We start from the raw sequence: 22,016 nt of genomic DNA on the forward strand, positions 1-22,016 counted from the left end.
TATTGCAAAAGTTGGAACCAGCAAAAGTGGCATGGCTTGAAAGAGACATAGCATTTCATATAAGGTTCATAAATATATGTAAATGCTGTTTGAAACCACTGTCCCTGCATCGCTTTACATGGAGTAGCAGCAGCAATGGATAAAATAGGGTTAAGGGCCCTTAAAGAGGACTGATGTCTCTTCCAGGTTTTCTGCAGAAAGACATTGGCCTGATGGTCATTATAAAAAATTTCCTTCTGAGGTCCTGGTGGGGAGTCCCCCACCCAAGCAGGAGTCTGGCAACCTTGCCCTGTGTGCATCAAATACAAGGTGGATGGGTACCAGCCAGCAGCCTCCATCCTGCACAAGATGGGTACCCGCAAGTCACTGCCAGCAGTGTGTGTGTGTGTAACTCACAAGACAGATGTGTGCAAATTGGCAGTCTTTATCTTGGGCAAGGCAGGTGAACATTTGCTTTCAGAGCAGTGGCTGGCAATAGGGCAGTCACCCTCCACTCTGTTCAGCTGATGGCCAGCCACTGCCATCAGCCTGCAGGGCAGTTGGAGACAATGGTGATGTCGTGGGCCTCTTGATGTTCCTAGCAGCATCCAGTTGGGGCTCCCAGTGCCCCCCCTTCCTTGTGTAGGTCCTAGAACAGCTGCCCTGCTTGCCCTGTGCCTAATGCTGCCCTTGCCTGAAGAAAGTTCTTGCAGTACAGTTACTCTGAATCTTGGCCCTCTATCTATTTTCCTTTGTGAATTCTGATTAAGGAAGGTCTAATATGAAGACAGAGAAAGGATTTTCAAAGAAGTCCTTTGTCAAATTTTTATAGCCATAATAATCCCTTTTTGGCATATATCCACATGAATTCTTCCTGCGTTTCCAGTTTGGCACTTGAGCAGAAGCAATAGTGGTACCAACCCTTTCCTCAGAAAATACAGTGTAGCGTGGAACTTCCTAGACAATTACTTTTCTTCTGTGAACTACATTGATCAAACTCATACCGAGCCTTCTGAGTGTTGGTTCCTACATGTCTAAGTCACAGGAAACAGACACACTAAGTGCACATGCCACATTCCTTAAAAGGCTTATGCAAAAGCATCTTTAGGAGTGTAGCCTCAAATCCTTCCAAAGATCGAATGTGAACTTCATTAATTCCTCTCCCCCCATGTTCAGTTATTACCAGATCTTCCAAACTTATCCGGTGTAATTGGTACGTCTGAAGGCAATCTGTGCAATTATAAAAAGGGCTTTATTGATCAGTAATGGCACCTACAGTTAATGCTTCTACACATTTCTTTTATATTGTCAGCATGCACTTTAAATATAGAAGGGTTCGATGGCAGAGTGAGTTTCTCAGGATCTTCACGAAGCTTACTTGCTCCTCATTCTCCAGTTGCTACCCTCCCTTCTGTTAATCATATGGGAAAGGAAAGATTTAATGAGAGATGAGAGCTTCAAGTTAAAAAGCATCATTCTTAGAGCAGTATTTTGTGCTGCAACTTGTATGAAAATCAGCCCATACAATTCTACTGTCAAGCAAACACGTTACAATAGAAGCAGTCAAACATATGGGAAGTTAAAATGGAATTCTGCTGTAAGAATGAATTTGGGAGGTAACTTTTATTGAATTGCCAGTCCCTGAATGTGCATATACAAAGCAGCAACCATAAAGCCCCAGGTTTCTCATGATATGCTGGTAGCGTAAGTCATCTACCTAGCTGAATGGTGGTGAGCTCTGCCAGGCATTTTAAAGCCAAGTTGGCTTACATTGCATTATATAACTTGCTAGGAATGTTGCTTTCATAAGAGCAGCATTTTTCTATGCAGCCAAGCAGCATATGGAAAGAAATATGAAATATATATTCTGCAAACACCAGTTAATAGTTTGAACTGCCTATAGCTGGAGGTAGAAAAATCTCTTTCCTGCTAGCAGAGATAGCTACTATCAAGGTTGGAAGGGGTTATATATGCTGTGTGTCAAGCCCCAAGTGCAGCCCAATACCATCAGAAATGTATGCATCCATTAAAAATTCCCTTTTGTCCTTCAGAAAGGAAAGAGTCTTTTTTTGGACAGCTGTGATAGAAAAGATTTTCTGTAGATGTAGTGGACTTGCCTGAATGTCTTAAGTTCTACATGAGATTCTTATTACCATTTAGTCCAGTTACACATTTTACCTCTCTTAATTCAACAGCATCAAACCTCCTTATGCACTTTTTAATCTTTCTGATACACAGCATTGGAAGAAGAATGCCTACAATAAAAACATGACTGTTCAAAGTTTTGGGCAGACTAAAAATGGTGGAGATAGCTCTCTTTGGAGCCATGGAAGTATTGAGAGATGTTTATGTCTTTCAGGGGGAAAATTGTGAGCCTGTTATATGTGATAGAAATTTGCTTTGATGTGCTAACTTCATAGTGGAATTTGATATTAAGCATCTTTATTAAATTAGCATGCTGTTGTGTCTGTTTGCAAGGTATTAGGGCTTTGGATTCCTCCCATGTACCTTTGTGTGTTGTAATCAGTATGGCAAAACTAATAAAAAGAAAAGAGAGAGAAAAATAAAAATGTTATGAGCATGCTCTTTAGTCAGCAGATTGACACCAGGGGAGCTATATTCATCTTTTGAAAACCAGCTGAAGAGCTGGCTCCTATCAGTAATTTTCTCTCTCGCTCGCTTTCTTTTTCCCCTTTCCCCATTCTCTTTCTGTAATTGCTGCTCACTGTGTGGCCAACTGTTTAATCTGTTTTCATTTTGCTTGGATTCAATCTCATCCACCCCCTCCACACGCACTCTCCCTTTTTCATAGCTACCCTCCTACATGGAAAACAAATCCCAAAGGCGTCCCAGCTGGCACCAAACTTTCTAAAGCGATGTTCATGAAGCGAAAGAAAAGCTTGTTCACCACCCACCAAAATGGAGAGAGACAGCGTGTTATGAAGTCAAAACTACTGATTGGCTGCAGAAGGCTCAGAAGAAGGGAGACAGAGAGAAGGTGGGAAAGTGGTGGGTATATTTGCTGTTACTTGATTGGCTAAAATGAGCAGCATCTCTTGGGTCAAGTTAGCTGTTCCTTCCAAATTATATAATTGCAGAAGCCGGAACAAACGAAGCTGCGTTAAAAACTGAGAATGTTGGCTGCTCCTCCTGCATGATCACAGGAAGGGGTCTGGCCTTGTTCTGAAGGCGTAGTTTCAGAAAAGGAGCAAAGGCAGTGGTTAAATCTCTATGACATTGGCCCATCGCAGGCAGAGCGGGGCATCTGAGGGCATGGCACTCCGGCGGATCTCATTCCCATCCAGCCTCAAGACTTGTAGTCTGGAAAAGTTCATGATGTCTACCATGGTGCAGAAACTGCTGATGGTGAATTCTGGGAACAGAAAAAAAAATCTGTCATCTACCCTTTTCTTTATATTTTGTGATTTTTCAAGCAGCACTCAGTATTATATGCCTCATTGATATCTAATCCCCACTGCCACTAGGAATAAGCCAGCTCATGGAGACTTACAGTTCCCCTAAAGCTGCAGACTCTGTAGGAACACAGCATTCTCTCTCCGTCCACTGTGCCATAGAAGAGATAGTGTGCAATTGACAAGGTACTTTTGTGCACCGGCTGTAGCATCACGGAGGTGAGGGCTGAGTCATGCCCATGCAATACAATGTAACCTTAAGCTGCTGTAATAGCTTGGAGGGGTATTTACCAGTGATTCAGAAATTACTGTTTGTTTTAAATGTCATGGTTCTCCATGATAAATCAGAAACATGCAATGTTAGCGAGTGTCATTTTACATTATAAAATTTCCCTATTCTGGGTTCATATATTACCATCTTTTATACTGGGAGAGGGTGTCCTCCAAAGGAACTGAATTCATTTTTAGTAATGGCACCAGTTCAAGACCATGCCATTCCCAAGTGACTGAAACAGCACACCAAACATTGTGTGTGTGATTGTAAATCCACCTTCCAGCTGGTCCTCAATCAAATGTTCAACTCTTGCATGTGATAAGCTGCATTACAGTCATGCATAAGCGCTTACACAAGAGCTGAAAGGGCGGTCAAAAGGTGTGTTCAATGTTGCTTGAAATGTTATTTGAACATGAATGCAACTTCTTTCTTTATTTCCCTTCCCTTGTCTTTTTGTCATTACTCTCAATAGCACCATGAGTATTGCCATGGTACACAAGCAGGCATATACCAAAAATTAATAATACTTCATAGGAACTGAAGATCATTTGAAAATGTATTGCTCAGTGACAAGATAATGTCACTGGGCATCAAAATTGATGGAGGTATGTATCCTGGGAGGACTGTACTGTAATTTTTCTTTTTAGCAGCCAGAGGGCAGCCAAAGTCTAGCACTTGCCAGCAAATAGAAAGAGCAACACAGAGAGAGATTTCTTAAAAACAGCTTTTCCTGGTTTAAAGCTGGAAAGGATTGTGTGTGATACAGAGACATTGCTGGTAGATTCAGAATTGCAAGAGTCCTTTCACCCACTAGCATGAGCAGGGAGGTCAGACAGCTGAATGAGATCGGCTTGGGTGCTTCATATAACTGGTGGTGATGACGGAAATCCCTTTATATGGAAAGTAAAATGCAGGAGATCACAATTAGTAACTGACCATGGGACCATGGGACCAGAAATATACGAGAATATACAAGAACATACAAGAATATACAAGAATAAAAAATCATCTGGGCTGGATCAGACTGATGAGCATCCGGAAAGCATTCTGGCTTCTACCAGTGGACAGCCAGATGTCACAGTCAAGTTCACAGCTAAGGCATGGTATCCATCCTGTACTAGTATTGTTGGGGGCATGCTCTCTTGAAACATTGTGATTGTGTACTTCTGACTTTCATGTAGTGACATATTCCAGAGGAGCAGTTGTTTTAGGGAACAAGCCCAAGTAGATCTATTTGGATGTAAGTCCAATTTTATTCAATGGGGCATACTCACAGGGAAATGTTCTTATGATAATAGCCTAACAGTGCAATCCTTTTTTTAAAAAAAACTTTCCTCTGAGTAAAGCCCATTGAATACACCTAAATAGGATTCTGAGTACCTGTTTATGAATTGCTCTCTTATGGTAAAATCCTAAGCAGAGTTACTCCAATATAAACCCATTGAAATAAATGGGCTTAGAAAGGAGTAAGTCTGCTTAGGATTTCACTGTTAGTCTATTGCAATAAAAACAACAAAGAGACTCGTGGCATCTTTAAAGGCCAGCACATTTACTGTGTCAAAGATTTCATCAGTCAGTGCCCACTTTGTCAGATGCATGAAAAGTTACACTGCCAACAAGAAGTAAACACTTCATGCATCTGAAGAAATCAAGCTCTTGGAAAATTATCACAATAAATTGGTTACTCATTAAGATGCTGCAAGACTTTTGTTTTGATTATCATGTAAAGTTAAACCTGTAGCCCATGTATTTATGCAATTCTTTTTTTTTAAAAAAACATTTATATTCTACTTGCTATAGGAAAACCATCGGGTAATAACATTTTGAGAGTAAATATTTGATTGGTGAAGTGTCTTTCCTTTGGTTTGTTGAAAATCAGTGGGTGAGCTCAACTTTTAGTATTTTCAGAGAGTATCAGTCCCATCCTAAGCAGAGCTACACCCTTCTAAAAGCCATTGAAATCAATGAGCTTTGCAGGATGCAACTCTACTTAGGATAGCACTTTTAACTCTCTCTTCATGCTGCCAAAGCATGACTCTCCAATCATATTCAATCATCTTTGCTGAAAGCTGAACCTCTCCCAACAAATGCCTCCTTATATAAGTAAAAGGAAGTATCTGACCATCACTTTGGTTGTCCATTTCCACAGACAAGCAAAGCCTCACTTTGACCTCTTTCAGCTCTCTTCTTACTTATGACTGCAGCTGAAGGACTTTTCCAGTCTCTTCCTTGCAGTGTGATAACGGTGAACTACAGTGCAATCCTGAAAAGTTACACCTTTCTAAACCCATCAACATCAATGGACTTAGAAGGATGCAACCCTGCTTATGATTACACAAGTTCACTGTCATTACACTGCAGAGCTCATGCCCAGAACTGTACATGATATTCCAGAAGTGGATTTATCATGAATTAATATTTAAGTAATACAAATACATACTGTTTTAAAAGTTTGTCATTTAGTATACCTCCAGAGATTGTTTGCTTTTTTTTCCTGATTGTAATACACTGGAGTTGATGCTTTCATTATGACTTTAAGGCTCTGCCCTGATTTGCTGCAGTCACTTTAGCATCTATCTGTGTACAAGGGTATTTAGGACTACTTGACCTACAGTGAAATCCTAAGAAGAGTAACTACGGTCGAAGCCCAATGGGCTTAGATTGGAGAAACTCTGTTTAGGATTTCACTGCTAGCGTGTACTACTTTGCACATATTTTGGGAGTCAATCATGAAAAAGAAATGCCTAATAATAATAACTCGAGTGCCTATGCAGAAGCATCCCAGCCTTAATATTTGCATATTGCTATGGGATAAGAAAGAGATTAGATGATATTGCTGAGCTTCTGGACTAACTGGCTAACAGTGTATTCCTAAACAGAGCTATGGATGAAGTTGATGGACTTAGGAGTCTTAATGTGGTGAACAACTGAAACTTTTTATATTATGGAGGTAAATAAGAGTACCTGATAAACAACATCCTATTAACTATCTATTAAAGGGCCAGAAATTTTTCTCCAGGTCAGTTGGCACCCCATACATACTCATATATTTCTTTTTTCCTACATATTTCCTTGAATCAAATAGGTTTTGCAGTTTTTGGAGCAATACGAATGCCTGTAAAACTTGTTTACCCAAAGCAAAATTGGAATGACTGTACACAGCCCAAGCATTGACCATTATTTCAAATTGTTTTCATGTTATTTTAAAATGCCATTGTCCAGCCAATGCTTTCTAAATTCCATTCCAGTCTCCTAGCCACTGTCCCCCTCTGCCTATATAGAAGTGATTAGGCTTTCTAACGTCCTGTCACTTCTTCAGATGAAAAGGAACGGGAGGAAGACAAATGGCTATTCTTCATCTGAGAGATGTGTCTCTGAAGAATAGCCTGCCTAGGAGATAAAGACAACATTATCTTAAAAGCACAGCAGCAACCAGGTCTCTATGCAAAACACATTCAGCTACTGAGTCTGTTGCTCTGCAGCGTTCCTCCATTTAACGTGAGGGGGGGAAAGCAAAGGTCTTCTGAGAAACTCGTTAAAAACTTTAAAGGTCAGCCGCAGAGCTGCTTGAAAAATGAGTGAACAAATAAAGAGAATTCCAGAGAGAAAGAGATGGTTTCATGGCCGTACAGAGCCAGCTGCCAGCTTAAAACAAAACTTTGAGACGGTGGCCATATTTGTCAAGCCTTTCCAGATGCAAAGCAATGCTTCCCCTCTCCAAGAATGGGTGGCATCTGTGTAGAAAGTAATCTCTGCGATGTGTTTGCCTCTTGCAGTAATCTAAACCTTGATGAGGTTGGCAGGTGAGAGCCAAGGAAGAACATATTTTCTTCAATGAGGTTTGGTTTTTTTCAAAGTATATTCAGTTGATTTATTTGTGGTTTGGAATGCATGCAGAGGTGGAGAGAAATGCCATGTTGAGTTGAAGCAAAAGGGTTGATTCCAAAACTGGCAGAACACTGAAAGCGTAAGACAGTGAAAGGGAAACATGACAGAGGTTTATAAAATGATGCAGGGGGTAGGGAAAGTGAGCACACAGCACTTTTTCTCCCTTTCCTAGAGTACTAGAAATCAGAAGCACCCAGTGAAGCTGTTGAGAAATAGACTCAGGGCAGACAAAAGGAAATTACTCAATGAGTAATTAAACTGGAATTCACTGCCAGTGGAGGTAGTGATGGCCACGAGCATGGATGGCTTTAAAAGAATGTTAGATTCATGGAGAAAAGGTCCATCACTGACTACTAGCCATGGTGACTGATGTGAGCTTCCACACACAGGGGCAGCAAACAACTGAATCCCAGTGCTGTGAGGAAGCAGTGGAGGAGGGCCTCATCCTCTATGCCCTGTGTGGCCTCCAGAGCAATTGTTTGGCCACTATGTGAAAGAATATGCTGGACTAGATGGGCCACTGGTCTGATCCGGAAGGCTTGTTTTGAATCCGCTTTCCTGCCATAATGTTCAAGCTCACCTGCAAAGGAACTCTTCCTCACGTTTGTGTTTTGTCGTATCAGTTTAGGAGCATGGTTTCTAATGGCATTGGGCTCATTCACACAACCAGACATTCATCAGAAAATAACTGATGCATGATGGCTTGGCTGAGTGAAGCAGCCATCACTAATCACAAATAGAACCTTCTGACAAATGTAAGTAGGATCCATCACGGAACGCAGAGATATCATGCTATAAACATAAGGAACGGTTGACTGCCATCGCAAAAGAGCTTATAAACAGACCTCTAAAACATATCTTATGTTAGTCTCTAAAAGTGCCAACTATTCCAGCCGAGGTTGTGATTGCAAAGGATTGCTGCACTCTCTAAATTAGCAAGAGAAATTAACAAGGAGGATTAATTTTATAGTTAGAATATGGAATGAAAACTCGGAAATGATGTTCATTTGTCAAGCCTTGTATATAATAAATGTATGTGTGTTATGTCAAGTTACTTCAAGACTTACGGACCAACAAGATTTTCAGAGTGTAAACTTTCAAGAGTCAGAGCTCCTTTCCTCAGACACAAGTACGAATGGAGATCCCCGAGCGTACACTCTGAAAATCTTATTGGTTTCTAAGGTGCCACTGGACTAAATCCTATTGTTCTACTGCAGACCAACATGGCTACCCACATAACTATCTTCAAGACTTATGGTGACCCTAGAATTACCTGGGCACCCAGAATTACCTGGAGACCAATTTGCAGCATGGGGCAGAGGCTGGACGATGGAGAAGGCGAAGCGCTCCCCCTTTATTCTCTTTTCATTGGCAGCCATTCCCCTGCCTGGATATGCATGGAGAGCCCAGGGCTGGCTAATCCACCAGGTCTGAAACATGAGCAGGCTCTTGGCCAGTTCCTGTGGTTTTTGCCAGGCAGGTATCCAATTACAGTCTGTCCTGGAGAGGTGGGAGCAGAGCTGGCTGGCACTTGGAAGGGCCCACAGACATGCTGGGGGCCCAGTCTGTTCTGTCTTCCCCACCCTCCCTCCCTTTCTCTATTCAAGCACATGATTGTGGGCCATTTCTGCTGGGTTACTGGTTAATTACTTTGTCACAACTTTCTGGTGGCAGTTTGGGGTATAGTGCTGGATCCATGGCTGGGGGGCAGCACTGGTGTGACAGCTCATTCTATTTTGGGAATCCTCTTAAGGGATCTTGGAGAGAAGTCACTTGGGGATGTACTCAGCTTAGGAGCCATCATCCAACTTCGCTCCAGATGGCAGAGGAACCACTGGGTAGCTTGTGGCTAGGTGTGTGTTGTGTGTGTGTTATGTGGCGTCAAGTTGCCTCTGACCTATGGCAACCCTATGAATGAAAGACCTCCAAAACTTCTTATCATTAACAAACGTGCTCATATCTTGGAGGATGTGGCTTCTTTTATTGAGTCAAGCCATCTCGTTTTACGTCTTCCTCTTTTCCTACTGCCTTCTACTTTTCCTAGCATTATTGATTTTCTAGAGAATCTTGTCTTCTCATAATGTGAGCAAAGCACAATAGCCTCAGTTTTGTCATTTTAGCTTCTAGGGAGAATTCAGGCTTGATTTGATCTAGTTCCCACTTATTTGTCCTTTTGGCTGTCCATGGTATCTGCAGATCTCTCTTCCAGCACCACATTTCAAATGAATAAATTTTCTTCCTGTCCGCTTCCTTCACTTTCCCATCCATACATAGTAAGGGGCAATACCATAGTTTGGATTATCTTGTTCTTGGTTCCCAGAGAGACATCTTTATCTTTAAGGATCTTTTCTAGCTCCCTCTCAGCTGCTCTTCCAAGTCTCAGTCTTCTGATTTCTTCATTGCAGTCTCCCTTTTGGTTGATGATTGAGCCAAGGAATAGTAAATCTTGGACAGTTTCACTTTCTTCATTGTCAACTTTAAAATTGTGTAACTCCTCAGCAGTCATTACTTTTGTCTTCTTGATGTTCAGCTGTAATCCTGCTTTGATGCCTTCTCCTTTAACCTTCATCAGTAGTTGTTTCAAGTCTTCATTATTTTCTACCAGTAACGTGGTGCCATCTGCATATCTCAAATTGTTAATTTTCCTTCCATCATTTTTTACCCCAGCTTCTTCTAGGTCTAATCCAGCTAGGTAGGATTACATTATCTGCCACCCAGTGGCTGGCTTCCAACAGGTTGGCTGGGAAAGGGTACCATCAGATGGCAGGTGGTTCATCTGTTGCTTGGATCCATGTTCTATGCTCATCCAGTGTGTATTAGGCTGGAATCAATGAAGTGTGGCCGTGTTTTCTCCAGCTCTGCATGGTGGTAATTGTGCTTTCCTTCACCTCCCCCATGCCGCCTTTGCCCCCGGGACTTCAAATGTCCTATCATTAACAGCTTTGCTCAGGTCTTGCAAACTGAAGGGTGTGCCTTCCTTTATCGAGAGGTGATGCTTTGGTTTGCATTAGTTCCAATTTCCATGGCTAATGAAAGAATGATGACTTAAAAGTAAACAGCAGAGAACAAGAATGCTTCTATGTTTTGGGTAGACACTCATTTGTCTCTTTTCTCTCTTTTCAACAGGAGATTCTTGAAGGGTAATTAATAAAGCAACAAGCAGTGGGTGCTACATAGAGACTGTTCATAAGTGTCTATTTTCAGTGGGGAGCTGATTCTTTGAGGACCCACCTGAGCAAAATATACAGGTGGTGGAAGAGATCTTCACAACCCTGGCATACAGGTGAGGCTCTGCTCTTTTAATGTAGTAGGAGGGCAGGAACAAAAGAGAACCTGCAGCCTCTTGACTTGATGTCTTTTGTCCCTTCTTGAAGCCAGTTCCTCCAACTCTTGGGAGCAAGATGAGGACAGGCCAACACTGGCATGCCTCTCTGATCCTTTGCCTCATTGCTACCAGACATGCACAAGATTAGACTGTTGCTGGTGGACCTCTCACTCCCTAGTTTGGCTACAACCAGCAGTCAGCCTCTCTTCTGTCCTTGCATAGAAATCAGAAGCAGTTCAAAGGCCCCAGATTTCTCACATTTTCTCTGAAAATTCCCACTCTGCTTTGTCTGTCGGACTTCTCCAGCCAACCGGTGCCTCCCCATGCCCCAGTAGCACCTTTAAGACTAACCAACTTTATTGAGACATAAGCTTTCGAGAACCACAGCTCTCTTCGTCAGATGCATCTGACAAGGAGATGCATCTGATGAAGAGAGCTGTGGTTCTTGAAAATTTATGCCTCAATAAAGTTGGTTAGTCTTAAAGGTGCTATTGGACGTTTACTATTTTGCAACTGCAGACTAACATGGCTAACTCCTCTGGATCTCTGAACAATTTAAAATGTTTCCATCCAGATCTGAAGAAGGGAGTTTTGACTCTTAAAAGCTTATACCCTGAAGATCTTGTTGGTCTCTAAGGTGCTGATGGACTCAAATCGTGTTGTCCTACTGCAGACTAACACAGCTACCTACCTGAAACTAACACCATTCAAATAAGAATTCTAATGCATCTGAATGATCAAGGGCAATTAGGAGTGCCTCAGACAACTGTGTAAGCAGACACTGATTTGAAATCTCAGTGACATGATCAGTAGATGTGTAACTCTGTCCAAACAGGAACAGGACCAATCCCAGCTCCTGCGTTTCACCAATTAATTGTCACTTTGATGCTGGAAGCATTTGCTGTTTTGCCTTTTCCTCCCTTCTGACTTATGCAAAGTTGCTGGTTCACACATGCAGGGACATGACATGGTAATGTGGAAGCAGAGCCCTAAGTTGGTAGAATGAACTGGACCACTTCAGGCTGCTGGGGGCAGATGGTAATGCTCTTTCACATAAAATGGTAAGTTCAAACAGAAAACTAGTCTGCCATGGTGGAAGGTTTTACTTCCCTCTCTTTGCTTGTTCTATACATTTTATATCTGCAGGTTTTTTAAAAAAAACACTGGAGACCATTACAAAATGTGGATTCTCCGTGTCAATCTGAAGTGCCTGTCAAATTCTGCTACCTCAGCACTCTGTCACCTCATTGCCACTTCACTCTCTTGCATGTAAGAACCAGGCCTAAGTCCCTTTTATTTCTTCTTGTTGAACCATCATGCCTCGTCACTGATTTAATATGCAGATGTATGTGAATGCCATCTACTGAATGCCACAGGGAGCTCTGTGATGACCTCTGGAGGAGGGGAAATCATATTCCCAGCGCAAGCCCCTGCTTCCTCCCCTTTTGTTATTACCCTTTCCCCTTCTTGCCCACCATCCAATTTTCCTCTCTCCCCACGCCCCAACCATTTCCCATCGTCCACCATCTTGCAGCATGCAGCTTGCTAGCTATTTCACCCTTATCCTCCTCCCTGTCCCAATGTTATATATTTATGCAAACCTAGGCAAAGAAATATAGCCCAGTGCTGGGTGCCCCCCTTGCAGATTTTTTTTCTGCATGGTGAGACTACACATGGATGTTAGATATATGATACTGAATGATTCCCGTGATCATTTCTTTTCCTTAAACATGACTGCGTCGCTGGTACCCCTGATGATTAGCATCCTGTCATACAATATTGTTGCTAAATGTTCTTAGTCCCAAGCTATGTCTACTTGGCAACAGCAGAACCAAACATTCTTTCATTAATCCAGGCAACATATTTTTTTCTTTCATCATTTTTACCCCACTTTTCCTTTTGGCTCAAGGTGGCTTAGAGCAATAATTAAAACATTAGAAGTTAAAATGAAAATAAAACAACAAACCCCAACCAGACCTTGCAGTGCAGCCTAAATATCTCCTGTGGGGAGACACCCTCACCTCTTCAGGATGCCCATTTAGAGCTGCCATCTCTGGTTCAAGAAATTCCTGGAGATTTGGGAGTGAACCTGGGGGGGGGGAGGCAGATTGGGGAGTGGAGGGACCTCAGCAGGTTTAATGCCATAGATTCTCGCCCTCCCCCCCAAGCAGCCATTTTTCTCCAAGGCATCTGATCTCCATTCTTAGTTCCTGGTTTCAATGCCTTTCCCCAGTATTCTGTGCTTTAACCATTAGCCTGGCTTTCCAAACAGATGGGACAACAAAGTCTAGAGCTCATTGGTCCTTTAATTCTGACCTTTGCAAAAACGTCCCACCTGCACATGGCATGCTCTGCTCTGGAGATGCAGCTGAAGGAAGGTCAGGGTAGCTGGCTCTGGATGGGAAATTCTTTGAGATCTGGGGATGGTGCCTGAGGAGGGCAGGATTGGGAGAGGGGAGGGAGCTCAGCAGAGGTACGATGCCATAGAGTCCACTTCCAGAAGCCGCCATTTCCCTCCAGGGGAAACTGTGGTCTGGAGATCAATTGCAATTCCAGAACTCCAGGCCCCACCTGGAGGTTACCAACCCTACGGAAGTGATGTTGGCCACTGTGCCATCCTGCTTTTCAAACAGCAAGGCTGGGTCCGCGAGCCCCCCCTCCCCCCCGCCCCCCCGGCAAGCTCTTAACATGCTATGAAAAAGCCAGCTTCTCACTGCCCAGGACAAAGGGATCCAGTCATGACATACAAAAAGGAACCCTTACAAATGAGAAATGCAGTGATAGACACAGTAATAGACCTCAGGATGGCCTTAGCCATGGGGCAACTGGGGCAGCTGCCCTGGGCTGGGCAGGATGCTGACTGTTCATGCCCTCCCAAAAGGGAAAGAATAGGGGTCAGGAGGGACAGCAGATGCTGCCATTGTAGCACATGCCTGCCCCCTGGGATTGCTGGATGGTTTCATAAAAAAATACTGGATAGGATGCTGTAGGTACTCGCCATTGTAGAGTCCTGCACATGAGCTCCTGACCCCAGTGCAATGATGTCACTACTGGAAGTGACATCATTATGCCGCCCCATTGCTGGGTGGCTTTTGCAGGGGGCTATGCGTAGGCCACACCCCTGGCAGCACAAAAGAGGCTGGGTGGCCAGGTTGGGCAGGCGAGTGAGTGACGGAGCTGCCTGAAAGCAGGCGGGAGGGGCAGGAGGCTGAGGTATCTCACAAAGGCCTGCTGGCACTACCACCAGCTTGTTCATGCCAGCGGCCAGCTCCTTCTCCTCCATGCACAAAAATATCCGACATTTGTATGTCCAGTATTTTAACTCCGTTTCCCTCAGACAGTCCACAAAAATTACTGGGCAGTCTGGGTGAAAACCAGATACCTGGCAACTCTACTGCCCCCTTTGGGGCTTGGGGGTGACAGGCAGCAGTGCACATCTGATCTCCTGGCAGCTGACTCAGGGGTGGTCACATGAACTAGACCCCCCCTCACAGCTGGCATAAAGTCTGCCCCGACAGAAAGGGGTGGCAGGGGGTGGCATGATTCTGGGGTCCCACTGTAGACTTTTACCCAGGGCTCCAAAATCACCAAGACACCCCTGCACAGGACACCTGACATGGGAGCTCAGAGAGAAAAACTCCTTTCCTGGTTGTGATGTCTCTTCCCTTATTCTGTGCTTTAACCATTAGTTTTGATTTCCAAACAGCTTAGAGAACAGAGTTTTGAGCTCATTGATCCTTTTATTCTGGTCTTTGCAAAAATGTCCCACCCACACAGGGTATATTCTGCTCTAACGCCACTCCTTAAGATCTCCCCATGCAGCATGCTCACCGTTTATTCTGTTCCCCTGGAGGTAGAGATTCTCGAGGCTTGTGCTGACCTTTGGTATCTTCTGAAGCTTGTTATAAGAGAGATCCAGTTCCAGTAGGCTACTGGCATTGAAAGTGTTGGAGGCAAGTCCATCATTTGTCAGACTATTGTGGGAGATTCGTACATAGTACAGTTTGGGAGAGGCCTTGAAGTAATCCTCAGGGACACTGTATATGTAATTATGCTCTAAGTAGAATTGCTCCAGAGAGCTTGGAAGGCCATCGGGGACTCTCCTCAATTGGTTGTAGCTCAGGTCCACAATAATCAGAGACTTTAACCCCCTGAGGTTTGGTCCAATTTCATGGATCTGATTGTGGCTGAGATACAGGGCAGTGAGGTTTTCTAAACCTTCAAGAGCATTGGAAGGAACTTTAGAGATCTGATTGTAACCTAGATGAAGCTCTCTCAGGGACCGTGGCAGTGGGGTAGGGATCTTGGTCAGGTTGTTGTGGTCAAGGTACAGCCTCTCTAGATTCTTGAGCTTGGCAAAGACTCTCTTGCCCATTTTCTCACTGGTGATTTGGTTGTTATGCAGTGCAATCCACTCCAGGCTTGTAGCATTGTCAAAAGCTCCCTCTTGGATAGTTGTAATTTGGTTATTCTGGAAATAAGCATATTTCATCCGGGAAGGCACAAAAGGAAGATATCTGAGATTGCGAGTGTCACAGTACAAAGCAGAAGAGAAGTTGGGGGGGCATTCGCATTCATGAGGGCATATCCTAGAAACAGGGGGTTCAGGGACAGGGTCCCCATCAGGAGACCCAGCTGGGACATATGAATAGGCAGGAATTTCATCTTCATAATATGGCGCATAGTTGTAGGATGAGGACTGGCTGCGTACATATGCTTGCAGCCAGAACATGTCCTCGTAGTCTTCATACTGGCTCATGGTCACTCCGCAGAGGCCAGCCATAATGAGAACAGGAGCCCAGCGCATCTTGCCACAAATCTTGCACCAAATTATAAAGAGCACTGGGAAGAGAGATTTTTTAAAAAAAAACATGGAAAATGTTAGCTCAGGCATACATGTTAAGAAGTAGGTACAAGTTTCTGCTGTGGATGTGGTGGCAGGCATCATAAATGCTTTGAACAAAATGGATTTCATAAATATCTGTATATTGGTGCCTAGCCATAGATTCTGCTTTCAGCAGTGTGTTCCACAAAAGCATGTAATCTGAAATTATCAAACTATGCACTGACTGCATTTACAGTGTGGAGAGCAAGTTAAATAAAGCTGGTTAAGTTCTTTCTACTGGAAGCTTTTTCTTATTCCTCCATTTGTATCCAAAGAATAGCCATATAAATACAATACCATTCTAGTAAATAGAAGGAGAGGGATTTGCTCCATTTCAAATGAGTATAACAGAAGTGCTACAATTCTTTACCAATTTGCAGCTGTTTTAACTGCTGACAATGTAGGATCAAGTGTTTATTACACAAGGATGGGAAACATCATGGCAGACAAGTCCTAAAGTTGGATACTTTTGGCAAGCATTTTCTGTGGACTCCAAGCTGAAAGACAAAATTCTGGTACTTGACTAAAGCCTACAGTGAAACCTGCTTTGTCTGGAACTAAGGGGTGGTACCTACTGATAAAGGAGTGGTGTCTGGTATGCCAGGGTGAAGCCAAGCATTAAAGAGGGTGGGATCTGGTTCACTTTGAAATAGAGCCAGTGGTAAAGGAGTGGAGCCCTGTTACAAAAGGGAAAATAAATAAACAGGGATGGAGGATGGAACCAGGCATTGTAAAACTAGCTTTTCACCCTCTGTTTCATAAATAGGAGAGGGAGCCAGAAATGGGAGTGGGAACTAGCCGTGAGATAGTGGCTACTGTCTTGGGCTTGTGCTGGGGATGCATGGGTTCAAACTCCTAGCCCATCATGAAGCATGCTGGGCGACCAATCTCATAGGAAGGGGGCGGCGGGAGACCCATTCATGCTGTGCTGAATTCCTTGTAGGATGGAATAAAATATAATAAAATACAGAAAATTGGGTTTGTGACCAGCTGGCAACCTGTCTGCTAACTGTAGCGTGATTCCACACACATTGGATAATGCACTTCCAATTAGAGATGGGCCCGACCTGAATTACGATTTCAAAAAAACCCCGATTTTGGCATTTGTGCCATCGTGACTCAGCTAACCAGTTCTGTCCACAGCAACCGATCCAGCAGTCGGGAGTTTGCTTGTTCGGGACTTGATCAGATGGATCAGTTTCTGTTTGGAATTGCAGACACTCTGGCACCTGTAATTTATTCCCGGGGCAACGGAGTCAGGGAAATGAGCTGTGTTTGCCCTCCTTCTGTCGCCCTCGAAACATGAATGGAAGCCCAGCTTTCCTTGATTAGCAGGCTTCCTTCCAACCACAGAGCAGCAATCCAGGGGAGGGAGGGGGAAGGGGGTGGGCACAAAGGAAAGGTAAAAGGCAGCGCAGGAGGCTGGGAGGCCACCTGTGCCGTTCGCCTTTCCCCAGGACAAGGGGCACGTAGGCAAGCCAGCCATCCCTTGTCCTGGGGAAAGGCAAAAGGCAGCGCGAGTGGCTTGGAGGCTGCCCGCGCCGTTCGCCTGCCCCGCAAGACAAGGGGTGGCCGGCTTGTCCGTGCCCCCCTTGTCCTGGGGAAAGGCAAAAGGCAGCGTGGGAGGCTGGGAGGCCACCTGCGCCGTTCGTCTTTCCCCAGAACAAGGGGCGCGCGAACAAGCCAGCCGCCCCTTGTCTTGCAGGGCTGGTGAATGGCGCGGGCAGCCTCTGAGCCACTCGCGCTGCTGCCAGCTCCGCAGTGCACCGGGACAGCCGCCTTGCTGCGTGGGCAGGGGCTACTCAGGAGCGTGTGCGCACAAGAGCCTGACTACGGTTGCCCTGGGCGCTGGCCTCCTCAATTCCCGATTTCAGACCGGAAACAAGACTTAATCGGTTAGAATCGGGGATCTGCGTTCAGCGGCAGCCCAGATCCACAAACAGCTTAATCGGAATTTTTTTTGGATCGTGCCCATGTCTACTTCCAATCCTCTTTATAGATCATTTGGAATGGATTTTTTTGTGTGTGGAACAAAAAATCCACCTCGAACGATTGATAAAGTGCATTGAAAGTGCATTATCTAACGTGAGCAGAATCAGCCTGTTTCTTCACTGCAAGTCAGCTTCCCCAGCAACGTTTATCAAGTTTTAGAACTGTGTTATTCTTGCAGTCGCTAAACTGGCACCCAACAGGGGTAAAAGTGGCCTAGAAGTAGGTTCCTTCATAGGTGCCTTAACCAACATTGACTTTTTGTGTAGGTAAACATGAATGGTTTTTAATATTAATTGTAGCTATGCATTATCTTAACTGCATAATACATTTACTCAAGGATTAATAGCAGGAACAGTTTCAAGATGCCCTGGAAATCTCACTAAGCATCATCCAACCCAGAAGAAGAATTAATTCTGTGTGACTGATTATGCAGTCTGATTAGCAAAGACTTGAAGTGCCAGTTGAGATCACAGCAGTCAGGGAGCAGCTTGGAGGCTGTGACACAGCAGCATAAAGACTTTTCCAAATAGCAAAGATACTGGCAAAGATCAAAGTTGCTTTGTCAGTAAGGTGCAAAGAGGGAAAATGGGAGTGAGGGAGAAAAGTGAGAAGGCACAAGCTTTTTTTTTGCCTGACTCAAATCACAGATACAAAAAGTTTGAAGTAGGGACATGGTTGGGGAAACTGAACAGCACAATGACAGAGAACTGGGTTTATCAATAGAAGCCGAAACTTTGGTTCCTGTCTTTGTTATAGACAAAAGAGTTGTATCAGGGCTGTATTCTGATCAGTTTTGAACCTGGTTTGGATACTTTTAGCTAATAAAATTATTTTTCTTTCTGCTCGGGCATGATTGACTTATTACTGAGCTGCCTCAGTGGGGTGGCTTCCCATTCTGCCTGGGAAATGTTCTAGGTGCAGAAGCCATAGCTGAAAGTGACAGGAACCTTTTCTATGCTGATATCGCCTGCCTGGAGGATTTCATAATCAGAGCACCCACTATCACCTGCCACAGCTCTGCCTGCTGGAATTTCATAACGCTTTGGTCAAGGAAGTCCTATATTAAGGCTTTTGCATACTGGACTCAGATCTTGTGTACAAGTGAGGATCTGGTCATTTGGGCTTAATTAATGGTAACTGGATTATCTGGCCCTCTGTTGCCATAGAGCCAGGCAGGTTCTGGGCCAAAAGAGCATACATATATGATGATGCAGTTTCACCTTCCACATACAAGGCTTAAATGCATTTTGAACCTGTCCCCTGCTTTTTATGGTGTTGGCTGTTCCTTGTACATGTGGAAAGGAGCACTTGTCATATTCACGAGCATGTTGGCCAATGCAGTCTTTTACGTTTCCATTACTAAGTGACTGAATAAAGAGTCTCTTATGAGTCTTGTATATGAAAACACCTTTAGAACTGAGTTGTTAATTGCACACAAACTAGCAATTGTCCACTGAACCTTACAGAATGGAGTGCAGACTAGCCTTGTTTTGATACACACTGTGGCCTGGTAGTGAAGCCTATTTATTACATTTTTTGCTATTAAATCCTGGCACACCAGACAAAGAAGATATAGTCTTCTAGCTCCTCTGAACTGTGCCCAGATCAGGGCAAACAGCTGGCTGCCTGGCACAGCTGCTGGAAGAAAGAGAGATGGAAACACTGGTGCATGGGCTCTAAAAATCTTTCCCAGATGCAAGGAGGAACTGTCTCTCTCAAAAATCCAGAGCCCAATCTGCTACATGTATTAAGTCCTAATGATTTCAAGGAAGTTTGAATTCAGTGCATGCTTTATTCTTTCCACCAACATTTTGGACACTTTAAAAGTGCTTAATTTTGGACCCTTTAGTGCTAGGCTAGTACCTTGCGAGAAAATTCATCCCCATGGAATGCTAGGAGAGGCTTGAGAGAGCTTGTTTCCTGCTCATTAAAAAAGAACAGTCTGTGGCTCAGTTGTAGAACACGCTTGGCATGCAAAAGGTCCCAGGTTTCATCCCTACCGGCTTTCGTTAAAGAATCTCAGGTAGCAGGTCTCTCTGCAGAATTGCTGCCGCCAATCAGCCCATATTAGACACTACTGAGCTGGATTGATCTGATTTTGTATAAGGCAGCTTCAGGTGCTCAAATAGGAATTGCAGGAAATATGCATTCTCATGCTAGAGAGGGGAAAGAGGACCACCCCACATGCAACCATGGGGAAAAGATGACAAATGGCCGGGGATTGCTGCAGAGGTAGATTTGATTATATGTTTGGGTTTCATTTCTAGACTTGAGTAGCTCAGCAGGGAAAACTGAGCCTCTGAAGAAGTTAGCTCAGGAAGGACGTGATCTTCACCTGTTACAAAGGAGGTGATATCTTTGTACACCTCCCACACCTCCCACATCTCCATCCAGCCTGCTTGGTTAAGAAATAGACGCTCCTGCATGTGCGTGGAGTTGGGGGGAGGGTTGGGGTTCTGTTATTCTCTGTGCAAATCTCTCTGCAGCCTTGCAGAAAGCATTTGTATCTCACCCAGTTTTTCTTTAAAAATTGGGGGAAAAAATCAGAAAGGCTTTACAAGGGGCAAAACAGACTTTTTAAAAGAGATTTCTTGTGTTGCTTGTCATCATATGCCACAGGAACTATCTAATAGATGTCTACAACAGTCAAGCAACTACATCCCACATATTATTCACAATTACCATGGATGCACTTGTTTGGAGGGTGAAAAAAACCCAACCCAGCAGGTTCCCAACTAGAAAATGCTGCTGTTTGAAAGCTGGGAGATAAGAACTGTGCCACAAAAGTGCTACCTTTGCCAGTAGACCTTTGTATTCCATTGAACCACTGAATAATTAAAGAAACTTTTTAATATATATGCAGGCTGGAAAGAACTTTCTTTTATCTGCACGCTCTTTATGTGTATTTGAAGCATTACACTGTGTTTAGATATTGTGCACTTAGAAGCACGACACATGGGCAATTCTTCAAAAATTGTTATTCAGCTCATTCTAGTGTCACCTGACTTGACAAAAATAAAACATTCCTTCCCCTGCTTAAAAAATGGGCATCTGCCACTTCTCCCCACATCAACAATTGACAGTCTTTGAGGCACTTTGTTTGCAGAAGAGGTCAAAAGTTCCATGTCTATCCATATATAATAGCAGTTTCCGAAAGGATTATCTTCCTTCTAACTGTTCTTTAAAATATTTTCCTGCTTGGTGTGTCTCTTTACAGTGCTTGATACAAAAAGAATTCATTCCCATCTGCTGTATATTTTCCAGGTATCACAGTCTAGTCATCCTGGCTTTGGGGGTATAAAAATGTAAGATGTACTCTTTAAAAGAACATCTTTAAATTACTACGTTCAACTGATCTGGGATTGTGACCCTTCCACCCCTCCACACACCTAGGACTGTATAGTACTGGACTCCTAATGATAGCCTTCCTGCACTAGTCATTCCTCCCATGGTTTTATTTGTACTGTTTTTTTGTCAATAACGATGTACATGAGCCAATGACAGTGCAACCAGGTACACAGTGTCCTAGGCATTAAGTGGCCAAAGGCTGAGGAATCAGGACTGGCAAGACTGGGTGTGTGTCTCATCTCACCTCTTGCTGCCAAGAATTTCACAAGTCACAAAGGAGGACAACTCATTATTAATGAGGTCAAAGCTTTCTCATCCCCAATAACCACAAGAGCATTACTTCCTTGCTATCCCATGCATTTGCCATGCTATCCTCATGATGACACCTGCTATTAGAACTATGGCTATCATAGCAAGGAGCTGCAGGTACTTTTTGGCATGCAGATGTTGAGGACTGCCAGCACATCCTTTGACAAAAAAAAATTCAGAAATCAACTCACCCCAGTTTAGAGACCTTTTCCCCCCAGAGCTTCAGTGTTCTCCTGTGTGCTCCTCCTGTATATTAAAGAGCATGTGTGTGTGTATGCAAGTTTCAGCTTGCCAAGGTTGGTGCCCGCCCAGCCTCCTGATCAAATATTGAGCTGGAAGGCCATGGGCTTTGCTGGGATTTCTTCTTTTTTGGAGTGACCTCCAAGCAGCAGGCAGTTTGCAAACCAGAGTGAAGAGACCTTAATGTTGCTTGGTGTTATAAATAACTAGAGATTTCTCTCTCTCTCCTTTTCCTTACTGAAGGCTTGGCAGTTTCTGCTTCTTTCTGTTTAACAAGTTAGTGGAACCCTGGATGTTGTTTTTAACAGACTGTTGCAAACACTGCTGGGTTTCTCATCAGGAAGAATGGAATGAAAGACATCA

At 43.8% G+C, this 22,016-nt stretch overlaps 1 protein-coding gene across 1 annotated transcript; it reads right to left on the reverse strand.

Annotated features, from left to right (window-relative positions):
- Window positions 1-1,212: 1,212 nt before the first annotated feature.
- Window positions 1,213-21,801, reverse strand: FMOD (fibromodulin). The gene is made up of 3 exons (XM_054980641.1): window positions 21,605-21,801; window positions 14,711-15,721; window positions 1,213-3,352 (listed from the first exon to the last, which is right to left on the reverse strand). Exons 2-3 carry the CDS (start codon window positions 15,684-15,686, stop codon window positions 3,201-3,203), a joined length of 1,128 nt encoding a protein of 375 aa, XP_054836616.1. The 5' UTR covers window positions 15,687-15,721; window positions 21,605-21,801; the 3' UTR covers window positions 1,213-3,200.
- Window positions 21,802-22,016: the final 215 nt, after the last annotated feature.

This window comes from Eublepharis macularius, chromosome 5, assembly GCF_028583425.1.
Source record: "Eublepharis macularius isolate TG4126 chromosome 5, MPM_Emac_v1.0, whole genome shotgun sequence".
Taxonomy (NCBI): Eukaryota; Metazoa; Chordata; class Lepidosauria; order Squamata; family Eublepharidae; genus Eublepharis; species Eublepharis macularius.